The sequence below is a fragment of the Chlorocebus sabaeus genome, chromosome 26 (genome assembly GCF_047675955.1).
Source record: "Chlorocebus sabaeus isolate Y175 chromosome 26, mChlSab1.0.hap1, whole genome shotgun sequence".
Lineage (NCBI taxonomy): Eukaryota > Metazoa > Chordata > Mammalia > Primates > Cercopithecidae > Chlorocebus > Chlorocebus sabaeus.
In genome coordinates this window covers 43,457,254-43,474,027 of record NC_132929.1, presented here as the reverse complement: position 1 = coordinate 43,474,027, position 16,774 = coordinate 43,457,254, and the positions used below count along the sequence as shown (strand labels likewise).

The 16,774-nt window shown below is 41.1% G+C and overlaps 1 protein-coding gene across 9 annotated transcripts in view; it reads right to left on the bottom strand.

Moving 5' to 3' along the window:
* The window catches only part of MAP2K5 (mitogen-activated protein kinase kinase 5), a 281,469-nt gene that overhangs the window by 70,775 nt on the left and 193,920 nt on the right, over window positions 1-16,774 (bottom strand). For all 9 annotated transcript variants that reach the window (XM_008016128.3, XM_073012274.1, XM_008016127.3 and 6 more), the window contains 2 exons: window positions 3,209-3,235; window positions 2,865-2,897 (listed from right to left, as the gene is read on the bottom strand). In XM_008016128.3, coding sequence (XP_008014319.1) covers window positions 2,865-2,897; window positions 3,209-3,235 — 60 coding nt within the window. The remainder of the gene's footprint in view (window positions 1-2,864; window positions 2,898-3,208; window positions 3,236-16,774) is intronic.

Genomic DNA, 16,774 nt, shown 5'->3' with positions numbered 1-16,774 from the left:
ACGCAGGTATTCAGGGACATAGGGAGGACCTGATTACATAAGGACCTTAAGGTAAAAAGTTCTATTGAGAAGCAACTCTGAGGCACCAGATGATGTCTTTAAGCTATCACTTACACCTCAGCTAGCCAGCGCCAATTCAGAAAACCACCACCCACCAAAATTTACTTGGACCACCCAGATTTCTGATTGGAGTTCAATTCTCCTGTTACCTTGGCTACCCTCCCAATTCCTGATCTGTGGTCTGAGTTTCAAGGTCATGATTCTTACTCCTGTTTAGTTTTTGGTGTCTTCTGTTTGGACATCTGGTAGCTAACCCTGGCTTTGTTCCATCATTCCACCTCCTGACTCCCAGATTGGCTCTAACATTCATCTTTGGCCACTCCAGGACTGGCTCTTGCCCACCTTAGTGGTGTTTTACTACATCTTTACTCTTTGCCAGGCCGTAACAGGAGGTCAAGCTGAATCCACACAATAATAGGTCACACTGGGCTTTGTGACAGCTATTTTGTATGTGATGCCAAATATACCCATCTTGTCTGAATTAGGCTCCCTCAGGGGAAGTAATTTTTTATCTGACTTTTCTCTAACAGGAAATAGTACATACTAGCATCAGATACCCATTTCACAATGGGGTAAATCTACTCCAAAGCAGTAAAACGGCTCAAATCCCAACTGGGCATATTCATTCACAAATAAAAGGCCTAAAAGTCAGATGCAAATGAAGCTAGCTAGCTAACCGCCCTGTGGGAACTAAAGGGGAAGACTTAGCCCTGGCAAGCAGTTAGAGAAGTTTGAGAAGTGGTTCTCAAACTTTAATGTGCAGAGAGTTACCTGGGAAACTAGTAGATTCTAGGCACGACCCCTAGAAAGTCTAATTCAGTGATCTGGGGCCAGGAATTTGCATTATAACAAAAAATTCTGATGCAATCAGTCCTTGGGCCACCCTATGAGGAACACTGCATCACAGCAATGAGAACTCTGACAGACACACAGGACAAGCGCAGTAAGTACTGGATCCCACCAATTCTTCGTCTCCGAGATGCTATGATTCATCTTGTCTAAGGCAGGTCATCTGGCCAATCCTTTCTTAATACTTTTATTGCAGAATATCAGCTCAGTTCCAAGATCAACCTGGTTTTAGTAAAGGCAATGTTCATTTCCCAAGTTTCCACAAGGAAGATAGTTTTAGAGTACACAGGAATAGATGTCTAAGTTACATTTTTCTCTTGACTAAGAAAGAAATGCTATGAAGAAAAATATACCATTTAAGTTACACATGATTGTTCTTCATCAATCTTCATCCCTTAAATAGAACATCTCCCTATGGTAATTTCAAGAGTCTCATGATTTTGCCCAAATTAAACAAGATATTTTAAATTGAATAGCAATAACTGCTACTTTAAATAAGGAATGAAAATATCTATTTGATGCAGAAAACCTTCAAATGAGCTGTCCAGAAACACATATAGCATTGGCAAGGAATGCCTTTACCTGGATGTTCTGATAGGGGCCTGGCAGACCAATGGGAGAGCCCAGGAAATACAGGAGGCTGTGCACAAAACTCGGTAGGCAAGTTTCCCCAGGCACTTCCCCAAGCAAAACTGGAGGAGGACCTCAGGAAAACCAGTTAAATTGGGAGGATTCTGATGGGGATAGTATGCTTTTGGAATATAAGATGACAGAGGATATTGATGAGCTATTAGATCCAGGAAGTCTGTCTGATATTTGAGATAATGGAGCCTCCATTTGTTTCACGACGATGCCTTCATTTTTATATCAACATGGTTTATGGCTTGTAGGGGATATATGGACTGACTGATGCAACCATTAAGGATGTTAGAGCCCCACTCTTACTATTATTGTGATATGTGTGTGTGTTTGTTTTTTTCCTAGGAGGATCTTTATTTTTTCTCCCAAATCTCATAACTGGTTATGCAGATGTTTAATTGAGAGGAATAATTATGAATTACGATTTTTTTTCTTTCAAACTTTCCTCTCTGAATCATTTATTGCCTTTCCTCTCTAATTACAAGTGTTTTAAATATTATAAAATTCAAGTTTAAAAAAATAAACATTGCTAGTAGGCAAACCCAAGCCCAAAAAAGCTCACTTTTTAAAGAAAATGTTAATGTTTCTTGAAAGCCTTGTGTATTATAAGATTGATGATTTACAGAAAAGGAATTTAAAGTCAGAATAAGAAGTAGACAAAGTTGGTTGAGAGAGAAAGGTAGGTAGATTAGCCTCGTGAAGGCAAAGGAACAGTGGAACTCAATGGAGCAGGATGATCAGAAGTAAGCTCAATTAAAATGTGAGAATACAGGTTTCCAGCTACTAGAATACACAAGATGTTAGGGGTATATTCTGAGAAAAATGCCTAACTAGGAAATTAAAGCTGAACTGTTGACCTAGAGTTTTTGAGCCCTTTTATCGCTCTGATATGCTTTGGGTAAATAACTCAAGGAAGGCAAATTTCACCCAGCTTATGCTTGCTCTTCAACTCTGACCCTTGCCTACTGAATGACTTTAAATAACTGTTGCAGAAAAAAATGATACCACTTTAATTTCCAGCTCCATCCCCATCTGGCCAGGGAGAGGGTCAATTAATATTATTGTGTTTTGTCTTTAGGGCATCTGATACCCCTGAGGACCAGCCTGCGGGACAGTCTGTTTTTGCAGGGTTTCTTGGCCAGAATCAGAAGAGTGGGATTCAGGACAAGGCCAGTTCACGTAACACAGCTCAGAGCCATACAACACAACTTGCTCCAAGGATGTTGGGCATTGTGCTTCATTAGGAAACAAAATATAAGCTTTCCACACCATTAGGAATGACTTTAGGAGTGAAAGCACATAAGACGATGCCTCACCTCATCAACAATGCACTGCAGAAGCTGGAGAGGCTGCAATGGAAAAGAAGAGAGGAAAAAGTATTAGCCTCTATGCAATATCTTTACAGTGGAGTGGAAAGAAAAAATCATTAATGCAATAAAATATAGCAAGATTAATCAACAACAGCAAACTCTTATAAAAACATTGATGCTCAGGATGTTCTATTATTTCTAATGGTACCTAATCTAATACAGGCAGTTAAAGGTTTGCATTTTCTTCAAAATGCAATTTGCTAAGTTTAAAACAAGGCATTCAAGCATGCAAAGGAAGCAGCCATCAGGAAAAAGAAAAGTGAATTTTTTTCTGAACTCATAAAGCTTACCATTAAAGATCCCTGGTTTTTCTGAATCTGAAAAAAGGCAATATGTAATTAGCATGTCATAATCAAAATGACTCACTTGGACACATTATGATCACTGAGAGAAAATTATTGCATTGCTGGTGGCAATTTGTGGGCATGTGTTAACACAATTTACATAATGAAAATACACAAATGTTAATAGCTCGCTTCTCATTTATAGGCGAAAGTCAGCAGAATGTTAATTTCACACAACACTTTTTAGTACCCTCCAGGTTGTATTAGAATAGGGAGAAAAACCATAATCCATTTCAAAAGGCTGTTTACGATTCAGATATAAATAATGTTTTATATTGCTAGATTGTGAACACTGGGCTTAATGTTGCAATCATTGCTAATGTTATGAAGCTCACTCTTTTTAAATTAAAAACCGATTTATTTAAAATTGAAATTAAATCATAGTCAGAAATTAGAATTTTGGATTCCTGCCAGTGCCTGCTCACAATTCCCTATTTTGTGAAGAAAACTTTAATTATGTGGTTGAAGTATTTGCCCCTAACTTAGGAGTGAGGTAACGACTCCACCTTTTCCAAAGTTCCTTCTGCCTGTTTCCAGGGCAGCAATGCTCTCTGGGAAAATAAAATTCATGCAAGTTTTACACTGATTTTTAGGGAATAAAAGCAGAGTCCAGTAAGAGTGTGTTTCTGATCAACATTCTGAAGGCAGGTTGCTCACACATTTAACACTGATAAACTGAATTTCTTAGAAAGCTACTAAAACGTGACACAAAAATTAATAAAACATCCACTTAGTCATTAAAGTACTAAACACTTCAATGCCTCCCCATCCAGGAAAAAAAAAGCCTACAGTTATTATAAACTCAATGAAAATGAAACTCCAGGTACTACATTTTCTACAGAGAACTTTTCAGGAACCAAATACTGATGGGTCAACTGTTTTCTGAGATAACTGAGCTCCAACCAGCTGGTAAAATACACGGAAACTAGTAATGATCCCTTATATGTTTTTATAGGTGTTTACAAAAATTCTTTCCCATATACTAACTCATTTGATCTGCACAACCACCCTGAGGTTGGCGGGGATGATCATCTTTATTCTATGGTGGGAAAGCTGGGCCTACCAGAGGACAGGGTCCGGGCCTGAGGCCTCAGGGCCAGGGTGTGGTGGTGCTGGGGTTCCTCCAGAGCTCCTTTCCTTCCAGCATCTGTATTACACCTGCCTATGGTCATAGAGTTATTTCAAAACAACTGGATTTATATACATTTATACTTGGTATGGTATTGTTGATAAATTATCCATTTTGACATGTTGGTTCCTCTCACCTAGACTGTGAGTTTCTCAAGAGCTGCGGCTACGTTTATGCATTTCTTTTGCATCCATGTGGCTGATCAGCACACCCTTCCTCCTACTGCCTGAATGTTTTAAAGTGTTCTCCCATATATTTGTCAAATGAACATGGTGCCCACTCATTGCTCTTACTGGCTTTTCATCACTTCCTCCCCAATCACTACTTTGGGAAACCTCTGTCCCAGGTTGACTGGCTTAGTCTATGTTGATAGTCCCTGCTTAATGTTGTCCTGAATTACTGCTTATTCTGGTTCCTCCAGTCCATGAGTACTTCCAGCCAAGATTCTGCAGGTAAAGATTTATACTACAAGGGAAGGCGGAGCTGTAACCACCACCCTGAAGCAGTTAAGAATTTCAGTAACAAGCTACACCACCTTTAAAAAACTACTGAAAAGCCTGGACAACCTCTCCTATGACATGAGATACCTATGGAGTTTGCTTTTATATACTTTTTTCAAGCATACACTGATGCTCCCCCTACCCCTACATTCCTAGTAAGATATATCTACTTCAACAGCAGAGTTATTCGTAATGAACAAAGAATCAGAAATCCATTTCTGACATCAAAGAGAATGAGCTTCACAAATTTCCAAGAGTCAGGGGGATGACAACATTCTCTGAGGAGAACATGCAGCAAACATTCTAAGTGAGAGGTTTTGAAATGAATTCGAAATGGATTATGAAACACTGTCCCCAGTAACATATGAGTTGTGTGAATCAGATTAACTGAGGGGAGGAAACTTCCTCATGAACTGAGGTCTTAAAGAAAGCCTCTAGTTTGCCCTATTTTGCAGGTTAAAAGCTTAGTCTAAGACAACTTAAAATTGTACTATTTATGCTTGCTCTTTACTAAAAGAAAGAGAAAAACAGCAATATCAAAGTCTTTTTTAAAAATAATCTTATAACTATATTGTTTTGCCCAGGTTTTTAAAGAGAGATGTTATCAGGTTTTATTATACAGTTTTGATAGCAACATATTATATGAAATCATCTTCATAAATTTTGTATTAAGGTAGCAGTGCCAGTACCTGAAATTGATTCAAAAAGGCTTAAGATACTCAATTACTTTTTAACAGTTACACAATGCAGTGACTTATATCTTCTATTTCACAAGAATTTGATGATGTAACATCATTGTAATTGATTCATTTTCTCAATTAAATAAAGCTACTGTGCTTTTCTTTATATGAATGCCACATAGACCATAGAGTTAGATGTATTTATCTCCTTTTTCTGTCTCAGATATATTGCCATAAAGGCTGTATTCTGTTCCTCTGTTAATTTCACCAGAAAATTTAATGTCACAGTCATATTTTTAAAATTCTGAACTGCCATGTACTCGGCTGTATTTATATTAGGCATATTTTTCACTGCTAAACTCTTTGTTGTTTACCTTTTTCAAGATCACATTACTGTATAGGCACAGCAACCATAAAACAGACCCAAACAGTCAACCTCCAGTCATTGCCTCTGCTTTTGCACACAGTTCATGAAAAAGTGAAGCCCCTAGTTTTATAGCACATTAAAAGTGGAAGCAAAGGTCCTCAATATAAAATGTTGGCTTTGTGAATGCCTATCTTTATTCTGGGTCTGCCTTCGAAATGCTTAGCTGTGAGAGCAGAGTTCAGAGGAACACAATAATATTGTTAGGGCTGATGTACTGCCTGCACCTCACAACATATGAAATGCTGTTTATAACTAACTTGTCCAAGCCCTCATTCCTGCTTATACATTTTGCGTGTATTGAGTGTTTTCTATGTCTAACTAGTACTTTGGGACAATGAGAGAACAATAATTGTTCCAGTCACACACTTTGTTAATCAGTTTCTAGAACTAGTAGCATTTTGATAGACTAATTAAATGAACCTCTTCCCTTTTCTGGGCATAGATTTTTTTCTTTCATTAGCTGTTAGATTCAAGATTTAAAACCACACTAATAGGGGATAGTTATATCTCATTCTGATGTAAGACAGACTCTTATGTGTTTAAATGGGGGAAGAATGACTTCATAAAAGGCAGCCACAAGTACCAGTTAGGTCTTGGTATTATTACAGTAACATTTATCATATATTTCCTTACAAGGACTATGCAGTTAGCAATTAGAAAACTCTTATAACATGACTTATGACTGTGAAAAATGATGCTAGAAAGGAAATTGCCAATGTAAAAGTTTGCTTGTGGGGCCTCAACTATTTAGCCAATGACTCTGGTGATAAAAAGCAATTTTGGAAGTCTCACTTTATGCTTCGCTCTCTGTAGAGGAGCTTTTTACATAAGTGGTAAAACAGACCTCGCTACCAGCCCCTTTTATATTATATTCAGAGGCACAATCAGAAAACTAAAATGAATCTACCTATGTAACTTAGAGAAGACACCAGCTATAGCTTTCATTTTCTCCTTTACTCTCTGAAATTATGGCTTGCCCTGCAGCTCTTGTCTGTAAGATTTATGTATGACCTAGGTCAGATCTTCCAATATCAGTTGACAAATTTTCTCTTTACATATTTACTGCTTTTCAAGCTTGTATTATTTTCTCTTAAATAGAAAGAAGAAATATAAAATTAAATCACATGGTTGGAATTTTTAAAGAATAGCATTTTCATTTGTTGTGCTACTGGCATCACATTCTAGCTTTCTTTTTTCTCTTTTTTTTTTTTTTTTTTTTGAGACAGAGTCTCACTCTGTTGCCCAGGCTAGAGTGCAGTGGCGCAAGCTTGGCTCACTGCAAGCTCTGCCTCCCGGGTTCACACCATTCTCCTGCCTCAGCCTCCTTAGTAGTTGGGACTACAGGTGCCCACCACCACGCCCAGCTAATTTTTGTATTTTTAGTAGAGGCGGGGTTTCACCGTGTTAGCCAGGATGGTCTCGATCTCCTGACCTCGTGATCCACTCACCTCGGCCTCCGATAGTGCTGGGATTACAGGCATGAGCCACCGTGACCGGCCCACATTCTAGCTTTCAATGTTGAGTTCTTTATTCTTTTTTTTTTAAACTTCAAATTTTAGGAGCTGTGGCTATTTTGCAAGGATTCTCTTTTCAAATCAGATGCATGAAGCTATAACCCTGGCTAAATATAAACAGGGATTATGGAAAACTGAGACATTCATATTCTAAATGAAGAATTATGATCTAAAGTATTTATGAAGGGAAGGAACCCCAGAGATGATTTAGTTCAATCTACTCACTTTGCTTTAAGGAAGCTGAGGCTCAAAGGAGAGCAGCGCCCAAAGTCATAGATAGTGCCTGGCCTGACCCTGACAGTTGGGTTAGGAGGCTGTCCACTGTGAGAAAAATGCATGAACTTTGGAGTGAGAAAGACCCCTGGGATTCTACTCAGATGCCCATGGTCCCCAGAAGCCCCCTCCCTTCAGTGGGGCTTAGAGCTCTCGTCTACAAAGTGAAGGAAGGAGCTAGAGAAGCCCAAAGATTCCTTGAAGCCAGAGCTTCCTATTCAGGAGCCATGTTTATTTTTCCTACCCAAGGAAGAAATGGTACCAGCAATCAATCTAATTTTATCTGGCACTGCGTGGGTATTAAAACTTAGGGAAATACCACTTCCAATCCAGTACAACTTGCAAAAACAAAGTGTCCATATCTCAAAAAGCCTTCAATGAGAAAAACAAAACCACTGCTACATGATAAGCTTTATATACATTGCATAGTACCACTACCTTAAAAAGCTCCCAAACAAATTACTTTTAAATAAAGGAAGAGAACAAAATTTACTATGGCTAACTACAAATGGGACTTTTGGCAAACTAATATGTGAAGATACTAAATGCATTAAGAGACAAAATAAATGGATAATATATACTACTTCCAATAATTTCAGGTGAACACATATAATTCACTTTGCAATCCTATCTCCCCTGTTCATCAGCCTCTGTCCTTGCTCAAGTTCTTACCACATCTGTGGGTCTATTAATATATTTTCACGGGACCTAAAAAAGTCACAAGAGGATTTAGCAGGCAGCTACTCAATAGGTTATAAGAAAGAACCAATGATTCTCACATTCTAAGATCTACTCACTGGCACCTTCTTTCTGGCCCAAATCTCAGACTCCAGCTGGGGTGCTGTATTCAGGAGTGACCAGTTTTGAAAAGCAAAAACTGCATATCCCTGAATTTAGCAAGCAGCTAGGTAGGACAGAAAGGCTTTAAGATGCCTACAGGAGGGCACAGCTCTGATGGGACCAGACAGAAAATCATCACAGCCATAAATTAGTTTACTTGGCTCTCACGGCTTCCTGAGTATCAAGGACAATGCATTTTCACACAAAATACAACAGCTGGAGCATTGAGGTACAGTGAAACATTATTCATTCGCTGGGTCTACCAGTCAGTGAGCAGGAAAAAAAAGGACCTGGCTGCCAGTTCATACTGTTTTATCCTTTGTGTATTTAAAATTGACATAGCGCATGTCCCACCCCACATAGGTGTATAAGAGCCATAGTAAATCTTCCTCTTGGTAATTGCACATTTTAATGTTTAAACTTGAGTTCTGCAAGGAAAGCAGGGGCTTAGAATTGTAATTTAAAATGATTGATGTGAATTATAAAATCTTTTTCCTGATGGTACGAGGTCTGGCCACAGAGTTCATTAAGTACCTAACTTTTGAAGAAGATTTTAGACATTTGCCATATCAAACTTTTGTCCTTTCTTTGTCCCAAAAGAAGGGTGGCCTTATTTCAGAATCCAGTTTAAGAATATTAATTGTGTGTGGAGACAGGGGAAAGGGGCAACTGGGGGAATGAGGTGTTGCTTTTTCTGAGAAAGGTCCTTTACCCTACTCTTTATGGTAAAATAAATCTGCTACAGCAACATTTTAATGTTTCAAAATGTCTGAGACGGTTTTTCTGGAGCTTTCATTTCGTTTGCACCTCTGTTAGCTTAAATCCTCTACATGATGTTGGAAGTCACCTAGTACAATTCTTTGCCTAATGCAGAAATTCACTTTATAATATTCCAAACATATAGGTATTCTGTCTTTGCTACAAGACTTCCAATGATGAGATTCCAATGATTCTCTTTTGGGCAGATGAAACTGTCAACAAAGTTCTTTCTTGGCCAGGTGCGGTGGCTCACGCCTCTAATTCCAGCACTTTGGGAGGCTGAGGCGGGAGGATCACAAGGTCAGATCAAGACCATCCTGGCTAACATGGTAAAACCCCGTCTCTACTAAAGATACAAAAAATTAGCTGGGCGGGGTGGCAGGCACCTGTAGTCCCAGCTACTTGGGAGGCCTGAGGCAGGAGAATGGCATGAACACGGGAGGCGTAGCTTGCAGTGAGCCGTGATTGCGCCACTGCACTCCAGCCTGGGCGACAGAGCGAGGAGACTCCCTCTCAAGAAAAAAAAAAAAAAGTTCTTTTTGGGCTGGGGGTGGTGACTCACGTCTGTAATCCCAGCACTTTGGGAAGCCGAGGCGGGCAGATCACCTGAGGTCAGGAGTTCAAGACAAGCCTGGCCAACATGGTGAAACCCCATCTCTACTAAAAATACAAAAATTAGCTGCATGGGGTGGCATGTGCGTGTAGTCCCAGCTACTCAGGGGGCTGAGGCAGGAGAACTCTGCTTGAACCCGGGAGGAGGTTGCAGTGAGCTGAGATGATGTCACTGCCCTCCAGCCTGGGTGACAGAGTGAGACTCTGTCTCAAACAAACAAACAAAAAAAGGAGTTCTTTCTTATTTTGAATCCAAGAAGTATGTCTTTCTGGAATATGTGCCCATGATCTGGAGCTATGGCATATAAGTTTAAAGATAGCTTTCCAAATATTTGAAGATAGCGGTCATGTCTCCACAATGTTGTCTTTCTTGAGTAAACATCCCTGTTTTCTTCCTTATGATCAGTTGGTATCTTGGTTGCCCTCTATCCTTCTCCCCTTTATTACTAAGGATACTCCAACAACACTCCCCCACCCCCAAGAAGCCCGTGTGTTCCATGGGAAGATGACTTTGCCCCCAGTTCTAGGGTATGGTAGGTGGTTCAGGCCTAAATTAGCCAGCAACATCTAAATCCCCTGGGCACAGGGAGTTGAACTGGTCCAATCAAACTGCAGCCTAAGGCCTTTGGTTGCCTCTGAGGAAAAGAGACCTGCTGTTCCCCTCTCAGACAGGAAGTAGGTTGCTCCAGGAACCCCAGTAACCATTCTTGGTCTGTGAAGGAAGAAGCCTACTAAGGAGAGAATCGAATGTGACTTGCTGAGTCAAGTCCCAGCTAAAACCAACAAGCAAGACTAGGCTTTTCAGTCATGCAGTCCAGTAATTTCCCCTTGTGGTTAGGGCTCCTTTGAGTTGAGTTTTCTGTTACCTGAACCTGAAAGTTGCCTGAAGAACCCAGGCATGATTTCCCATTCTCCACCACCACAGTCACCTTTGTCTGAATTCGTTTCCATATGTGTATGTTCCTCATAAAGTATGACACCCACACCTAAACACAGACCTCGGATTGACAGGCTTAGATCACCATGTTTTGGGCCCGATACACCAGACAGCAGAGACTCAAGGAGGTTAAAAGTGCATTCACTGTTTTTTTTTGAGACGGAGTCTCACTTTGTCACCTAGGCTGGAGGGCAGTGGCACGATCTCAGCTCACTGTAACCTCCACCTCCCGGGTTCAAGCAATTCTCCTACCTCAGCCTCCTGAGTACCTGAGATTACAGGCGCATGCCACCATATCTGGCTAATTTTTATATTTTTAGTAGAGATGGGGTTTCGCCATGTTGGCTAGGCTGGTCTTGAACTCTTGGCCTCAAGCGATCCACCTGTCTCAGCCTCCCAAAGTGCTGGGATTATAGGCGTGAGCCACCATGCCAGGCCATGCATTCACATTTCTGATAGCCCTATCACACAGTTGGCTCAAATGAGAGAAAGCACAGAAGTATATACATCTTACAGGTTTATATACTGAAAAAGATATCAGAGACTGAAAAGGAAACCTTTTTTTTTTTTTGGAGACAAGGTCTCACTCTATTGCTCGAGATGGAATGCAGTGGTGCAATCATAGCTCACTGCAGCCTTGACCTCCCTGGACTAAAGTGATCCTCCCACCTCCGGCTCCTGAGTAGCTAGGACTACAGGTGTGTGCCCACCACTCCTGGCTATTTGTTTTGTGTGTATTTTTTTTAGAGACGGGGTTTTACCATGTTGCCCAGGCTGGTCTTGAACTCCTGACCTCAAGTGATTCACCCACCTCAGCCTCCCAAAGTGTTAGGATTACAGGTGTGAGCCACCGCAGCTGGCCCTATACTCTTCTATTTCTGATGTGTTTCATACTGACAGAGTATTTGAGAGTCAAAATGAGTGAATGATAAAAGCAATTACAGAATCTGGACAGTCTGAAGATGTTTCTGTTATTTCTCCCTTTTTATTTGTTTGGCTGAGGAGACGCCTGGCTAATGCTGAAGCAGAATTATAGACTCCTGGGGTCTGAAAAAAACCTTAAAGATTTTAAAATCTAACCTGGCTCCTCATCCCTATCGAATGTTAGGGATACACCAGACAGCAGAGACTCAAGGAGGTTAAAAGTGCATTCACTGTTTTTTTTGAGACGGAGTCTCACTTTGTCACCTAGGCTGGAGGGCAGTGGCACAATCTCAGCTCACTGTAACCTCCACCTCCCGGGTTCAAGCAATTCTCCTACCTCAGCCTCCTGAGTACCTGAGATTACAGGCGCATGCCACCATATCTGGCTATATTGCACCCCTGCTGATGGGGCTTCTGTCTGAATTCATCTGGTAAAGGGAAACTTACTGTCTTCTGACTGACCCTTCCATCCCTTGCCCCACTTCTACCCCTCTGACAGTACAAATCTACATTTTCTCTGACATGAGAACCTTCAAAGTCTGAAGACAAGTTGTCACATCTCCTCAGAAGGTGTTATGCTCAGGTATTCATGCTGGCAGGGTACAGTGGGAGGATGGGACATGGAAGAAAAGAAAGGGGCCAAAACAATTGATTTAGAGCCTCAGGATTTGTGTTCTTGGTTCCCTGTGATTGCAAAATTTGCTTTGCCAATATGTAAAAAGTAAACTTGGGCTACATAATTACTTTATCGATTTCATATACATTTATTAAGTCCTTATGCTATGCCAGGCACTGCAGTAGACTCCAGGACCCAAAAGATGGATAGAATACAATTGCTGGCCCACAGAAAGCAGTGACTTAGTAAAGGTTCCTGAAACCTAGTAGCAGGGTTAAGATTTAAACACAGGTCTTGCACTCTCCTCTAAAAATCACTCAGTATTTGGACAAAATACAACTCTCTGGAGTTTTGCTTTCTTCCTTAAGGGCTCTATAGATTTCTAAGACAGCTTCTCCACATCCTTCCAACCCCTAAAGCTCCCTACTACATGGTGATGTTTCTAGGCATTGTAAGAGAGGTTGCTGCATTGGTTTCAGTTCCACATATCATTGAATTTTTTTTTTTACCATGATATATTTGGATGTGGCCGACTGAGATTTTGACATCAGCTATAATTGCAGCATAACATTACATGGTTCATACAGGATGAGGAGGGAAAGAATCTTAAAATTGGCCAGGTGCAGTGGCTCACCCCTGTAATCCCAGTGCTTTGGATGGCCAAGGTGGGTGGATCACCTGAGGTCAGGAGTTTGAGATCAGCCTGGCCAACATGGCGAAACCTCATCTCTACTAAAAATACAAAAATTAGCCAGGTGTGGTGGCACGTGCCTGTAATCCCAGCTATTAGGGAGGCTGAAGCAGGAGAATTGCTTGAACCGGGGAGGAGGAGGTTGCAGTGAGCCGAGACTGCGCCACTGCACTCCAGCCTGGGTGACAGAGTGAGACTCCACCGCAAAAAAGAAAAAAAAAAAAAATATATATATATATATATATACACACACACACACACACATATATAGTCACACATAATCTTGTGAATTAACGTGTCTTACTGGCTTGACTGTAAATGAAATTCAAAATAGATTTAAACAAAATAAGTCATGGATCAAGAATGAACTGGATAAAGTTTGACTTTCTTTCTTTTATCTCTTTTTTGTTTGTTTTGAGATAGGGTCTCACTCTGTTGCCCAGGCTGGAATGCAGTGGCACGATCATAGCTTATTATAGCCTGGACCTCCTGGGCACAAGTGATCCTCCCTCCTCAGCCTCCTGAGTAGCTGGGACTATAGGCATGTGCCACCACACCTAGCTGATTTTTAAATTTTTTGTAGAGACATGGTCTCCCTGTGTTGCCCAAGCTGGTCTTAAACTCCTGGGCTCAAGTGATTCTCCTGCCTTGGGTTCCCAAAGTGCTAGGATTACAGGTGTAAGCCAGCACACCCGGCTCCAATGTTTGATATTTGATACAGAGTTTTACTTCATAACTCCCATATTTTGATATAGGTACAATCAGATTTCCGTAAACTCCAAGGAAGTAATCGGGGGGAGATGGTGATGAGCAAGAGGGCTGAAGGTGTGGACAGGAGGAGGAAGCTGCTCATCCAAGGTGAAAGCAGACCACAGAAGTATCCTGTTCAGCATTTTTCAGACTCTATTTACCAAATAACTTAGTTCAAATAAGGTATTACTTAGATGCATTTAAAAATTACCAGACAGAAGCAGAGCTGCTCGTGTGGTTGTGTGTACGTGTGTGTGTGTGGACCCCATCCCCTCTATGCATTGTCTACCCACAATTCTGCAAATCACTAACCTAGGGCATTTCCATTATTTTCCAGGTGAGGAGGCTGAAGTCCAAAAAGAAAGAAGGTCAAGCAATTAATAAGAAAAGCGAAGACCAGAACTCAGGTTAGCTCTGTCCGTGTGTTTGGGTGGAAATCATATACTGTTAGTGACTTAATTTGTCACTTGTTCGGTGTGTCATTTGCTGCCTCCTATGCCCTCTACCCTGAATCACTGAGTGTTTCCAGCTGCCTGGCTACCAAGAAGGCATAGGGCTATCCAAAGAGCAGGGCCTGGAACTTTCTTTCATTTAAAGGATTTTACCAACTAGACCTAGAGTCCAGGTCTCCTCATACCTTATGCCCAGAAGAGTGCTTTCTGCAACTTGTTTCTGAACAGAAAATAAAACAACACAAGCTTCATTACCCCTTCGGTCTCTCCTCCTCTGAACCTGTAGGCCAATAGCTTCTTCTCTCATAAGACTACTCCAGGCTGAGTGCGGTGGCTCACCCCTGTAATCCCAGTACTTTGGGAGGCTGAGGCAGGCAGGTCACCTGAGGTCAGGAGTTCGAGACCAGCCTGGCCAACATGGCGAAATCTCATCTCTATTAAAAATACAAAAATTAGCCGGGTATGGTGGTGCAATCCTATAATCCCAGCTACTTGGAAGGCTGAGGCAGGAGAATCACTTGAACCTGGGAGGCAGAGGTTGCAGTGAGCTGAGATCATGCTACTCCACTCCAGCCTGGGTGACAGAGTGAGACTCAGTCTCAAAAAAAAAAAAAAAAAAAAAAAAAAAAAAAGACTATTCTATTCCCCAAACTGTTCTTTCCTTTTCCGAGTGGTGGTTACCATCTGCAGACCTTGATGTGTGCATCCTAACAGTCCACACATGGTTCCAATTGGCTGCCTTGGTTACCCAAAATTCCTTGGAGATGACACCTTGGTTCTGTGCATAAATAGACAACTGCTTCCTTTCCTGGCTCCTAGTGGTCTCTGGGACCCTCCTTCCACCTGGTGTGTCCTGGCAATCTCCAGTCCTAAATCGAATCAGCTCTTTGCTCCTTTTAGGCAACTCATTGATTTTTCAATAAACTTAGCTGTCTGTTTTATTGGCACTGAAGAGGGTTGGGTTCTTAGCATCATTAACATTTTAGTTGAGGAAGAATTCCCAAACCTCCCAGGCATTAATCCATAACTGTTAAACATCTAAAAAGTAATCTGTGCTCAAACAAAGCTCGGCCAGGTCTGTCCCCTTTTTAACTTGGAAGTCAATGAGCCCCTATCCCCAAATCTACCCAAGTTTTCCATACTGAATGGTGATAAGTAAAATACTAGAGTATAATAAAGGTTGATGTCTTTGTCTGGTGCTGCTGCTACTACTGCTGTTGATACTACTGATCTCCCCCCAGGGATCCATAGCCAGTCAGCAATTACCTGGCAGGCACAGAGCATCCTGGGACAGTAATTTTCATCTCTGCAGACATACCAGTTGGAGGCAGTACTTGAGTGGATGTGTGTGTGAAATAAGGATGGTCATTTAGGCTCACAATCTCTGGATGCCTTATCTTACTTTCTCCCCGACCATCCCTCTAGAGTAAAAAGACCACTGCACTATGAGTGGGAGACATTCTGGCCCTGTTGCTGAATACGTGGTAATCACAAGTGAATCATTTAACGGCTGTGAACTCCTATTTCCTCGTCTGTAATCTAAGAGTTGGACTAGATCGTTGTAAGATCTCTTCACATGCTGAAATCCTATGATTCAAAAAAATAGCAGACTGCATCAATAAAAGCAAAGGGAAAGAAGTGGAAGGCCTAGTGGACCGCAGAGCTTAAGAGGGAGAGATAATGGCAAACCTGCCATGTGACAGCCGGACTGAACACCAAGTTCATTACTTTAACTTTCAATTCTATTTCTGGGGGCTAAATTGATCATTTAAAAATTGTAAGGGAATCATGGTCCCCAGTAACTGAACTAAAAATGACGAGATTCTGTATATAATTCTATATATTATGATGGTGATTGTGAATGATAAATTATAACTCAAAAAAGAAAGACTGTAAAGAAAGGCTCTTGTGGGATCAGAAAAATAATTCATTTTAGTCCTACCTGGTGTGAGACATGGTCATATATTTTCAGAGTTACATAGGTAAATCCCTAAAGAACTTTCTGGAAATATAAATAATACTAATATTACCTAGCTCTTGTTTACCACCTTATATTTTTCAAAGTGCTCCCTTAGGCATTAGTCCATTTGATCATGACAATTTCTCCCCAGCAGTCTAGAAAACGCCCTGTGATATACCAAGCCAAATTCTAGAGGGTGGCAGGGAACCCCCCTGGGGCATGTGCCAACTATCTTCAGGGGCAGAGACCTAAAATGCAATCGCTTCCAACCTCAGATTAGCCTCAGTCATGTCAAGGGGACTCACAAAATTCTCAAACCCAATTTCTTTATCTGGACCCTGCTACACTTGCCATCTCCATCCTGACACATAACCTCCCTCCTCTACCATGCTCCCCTCTCTTTTCTTACTTCCTTCCCACAGTTACTTTAAAAGTTACCTAGGAGAAT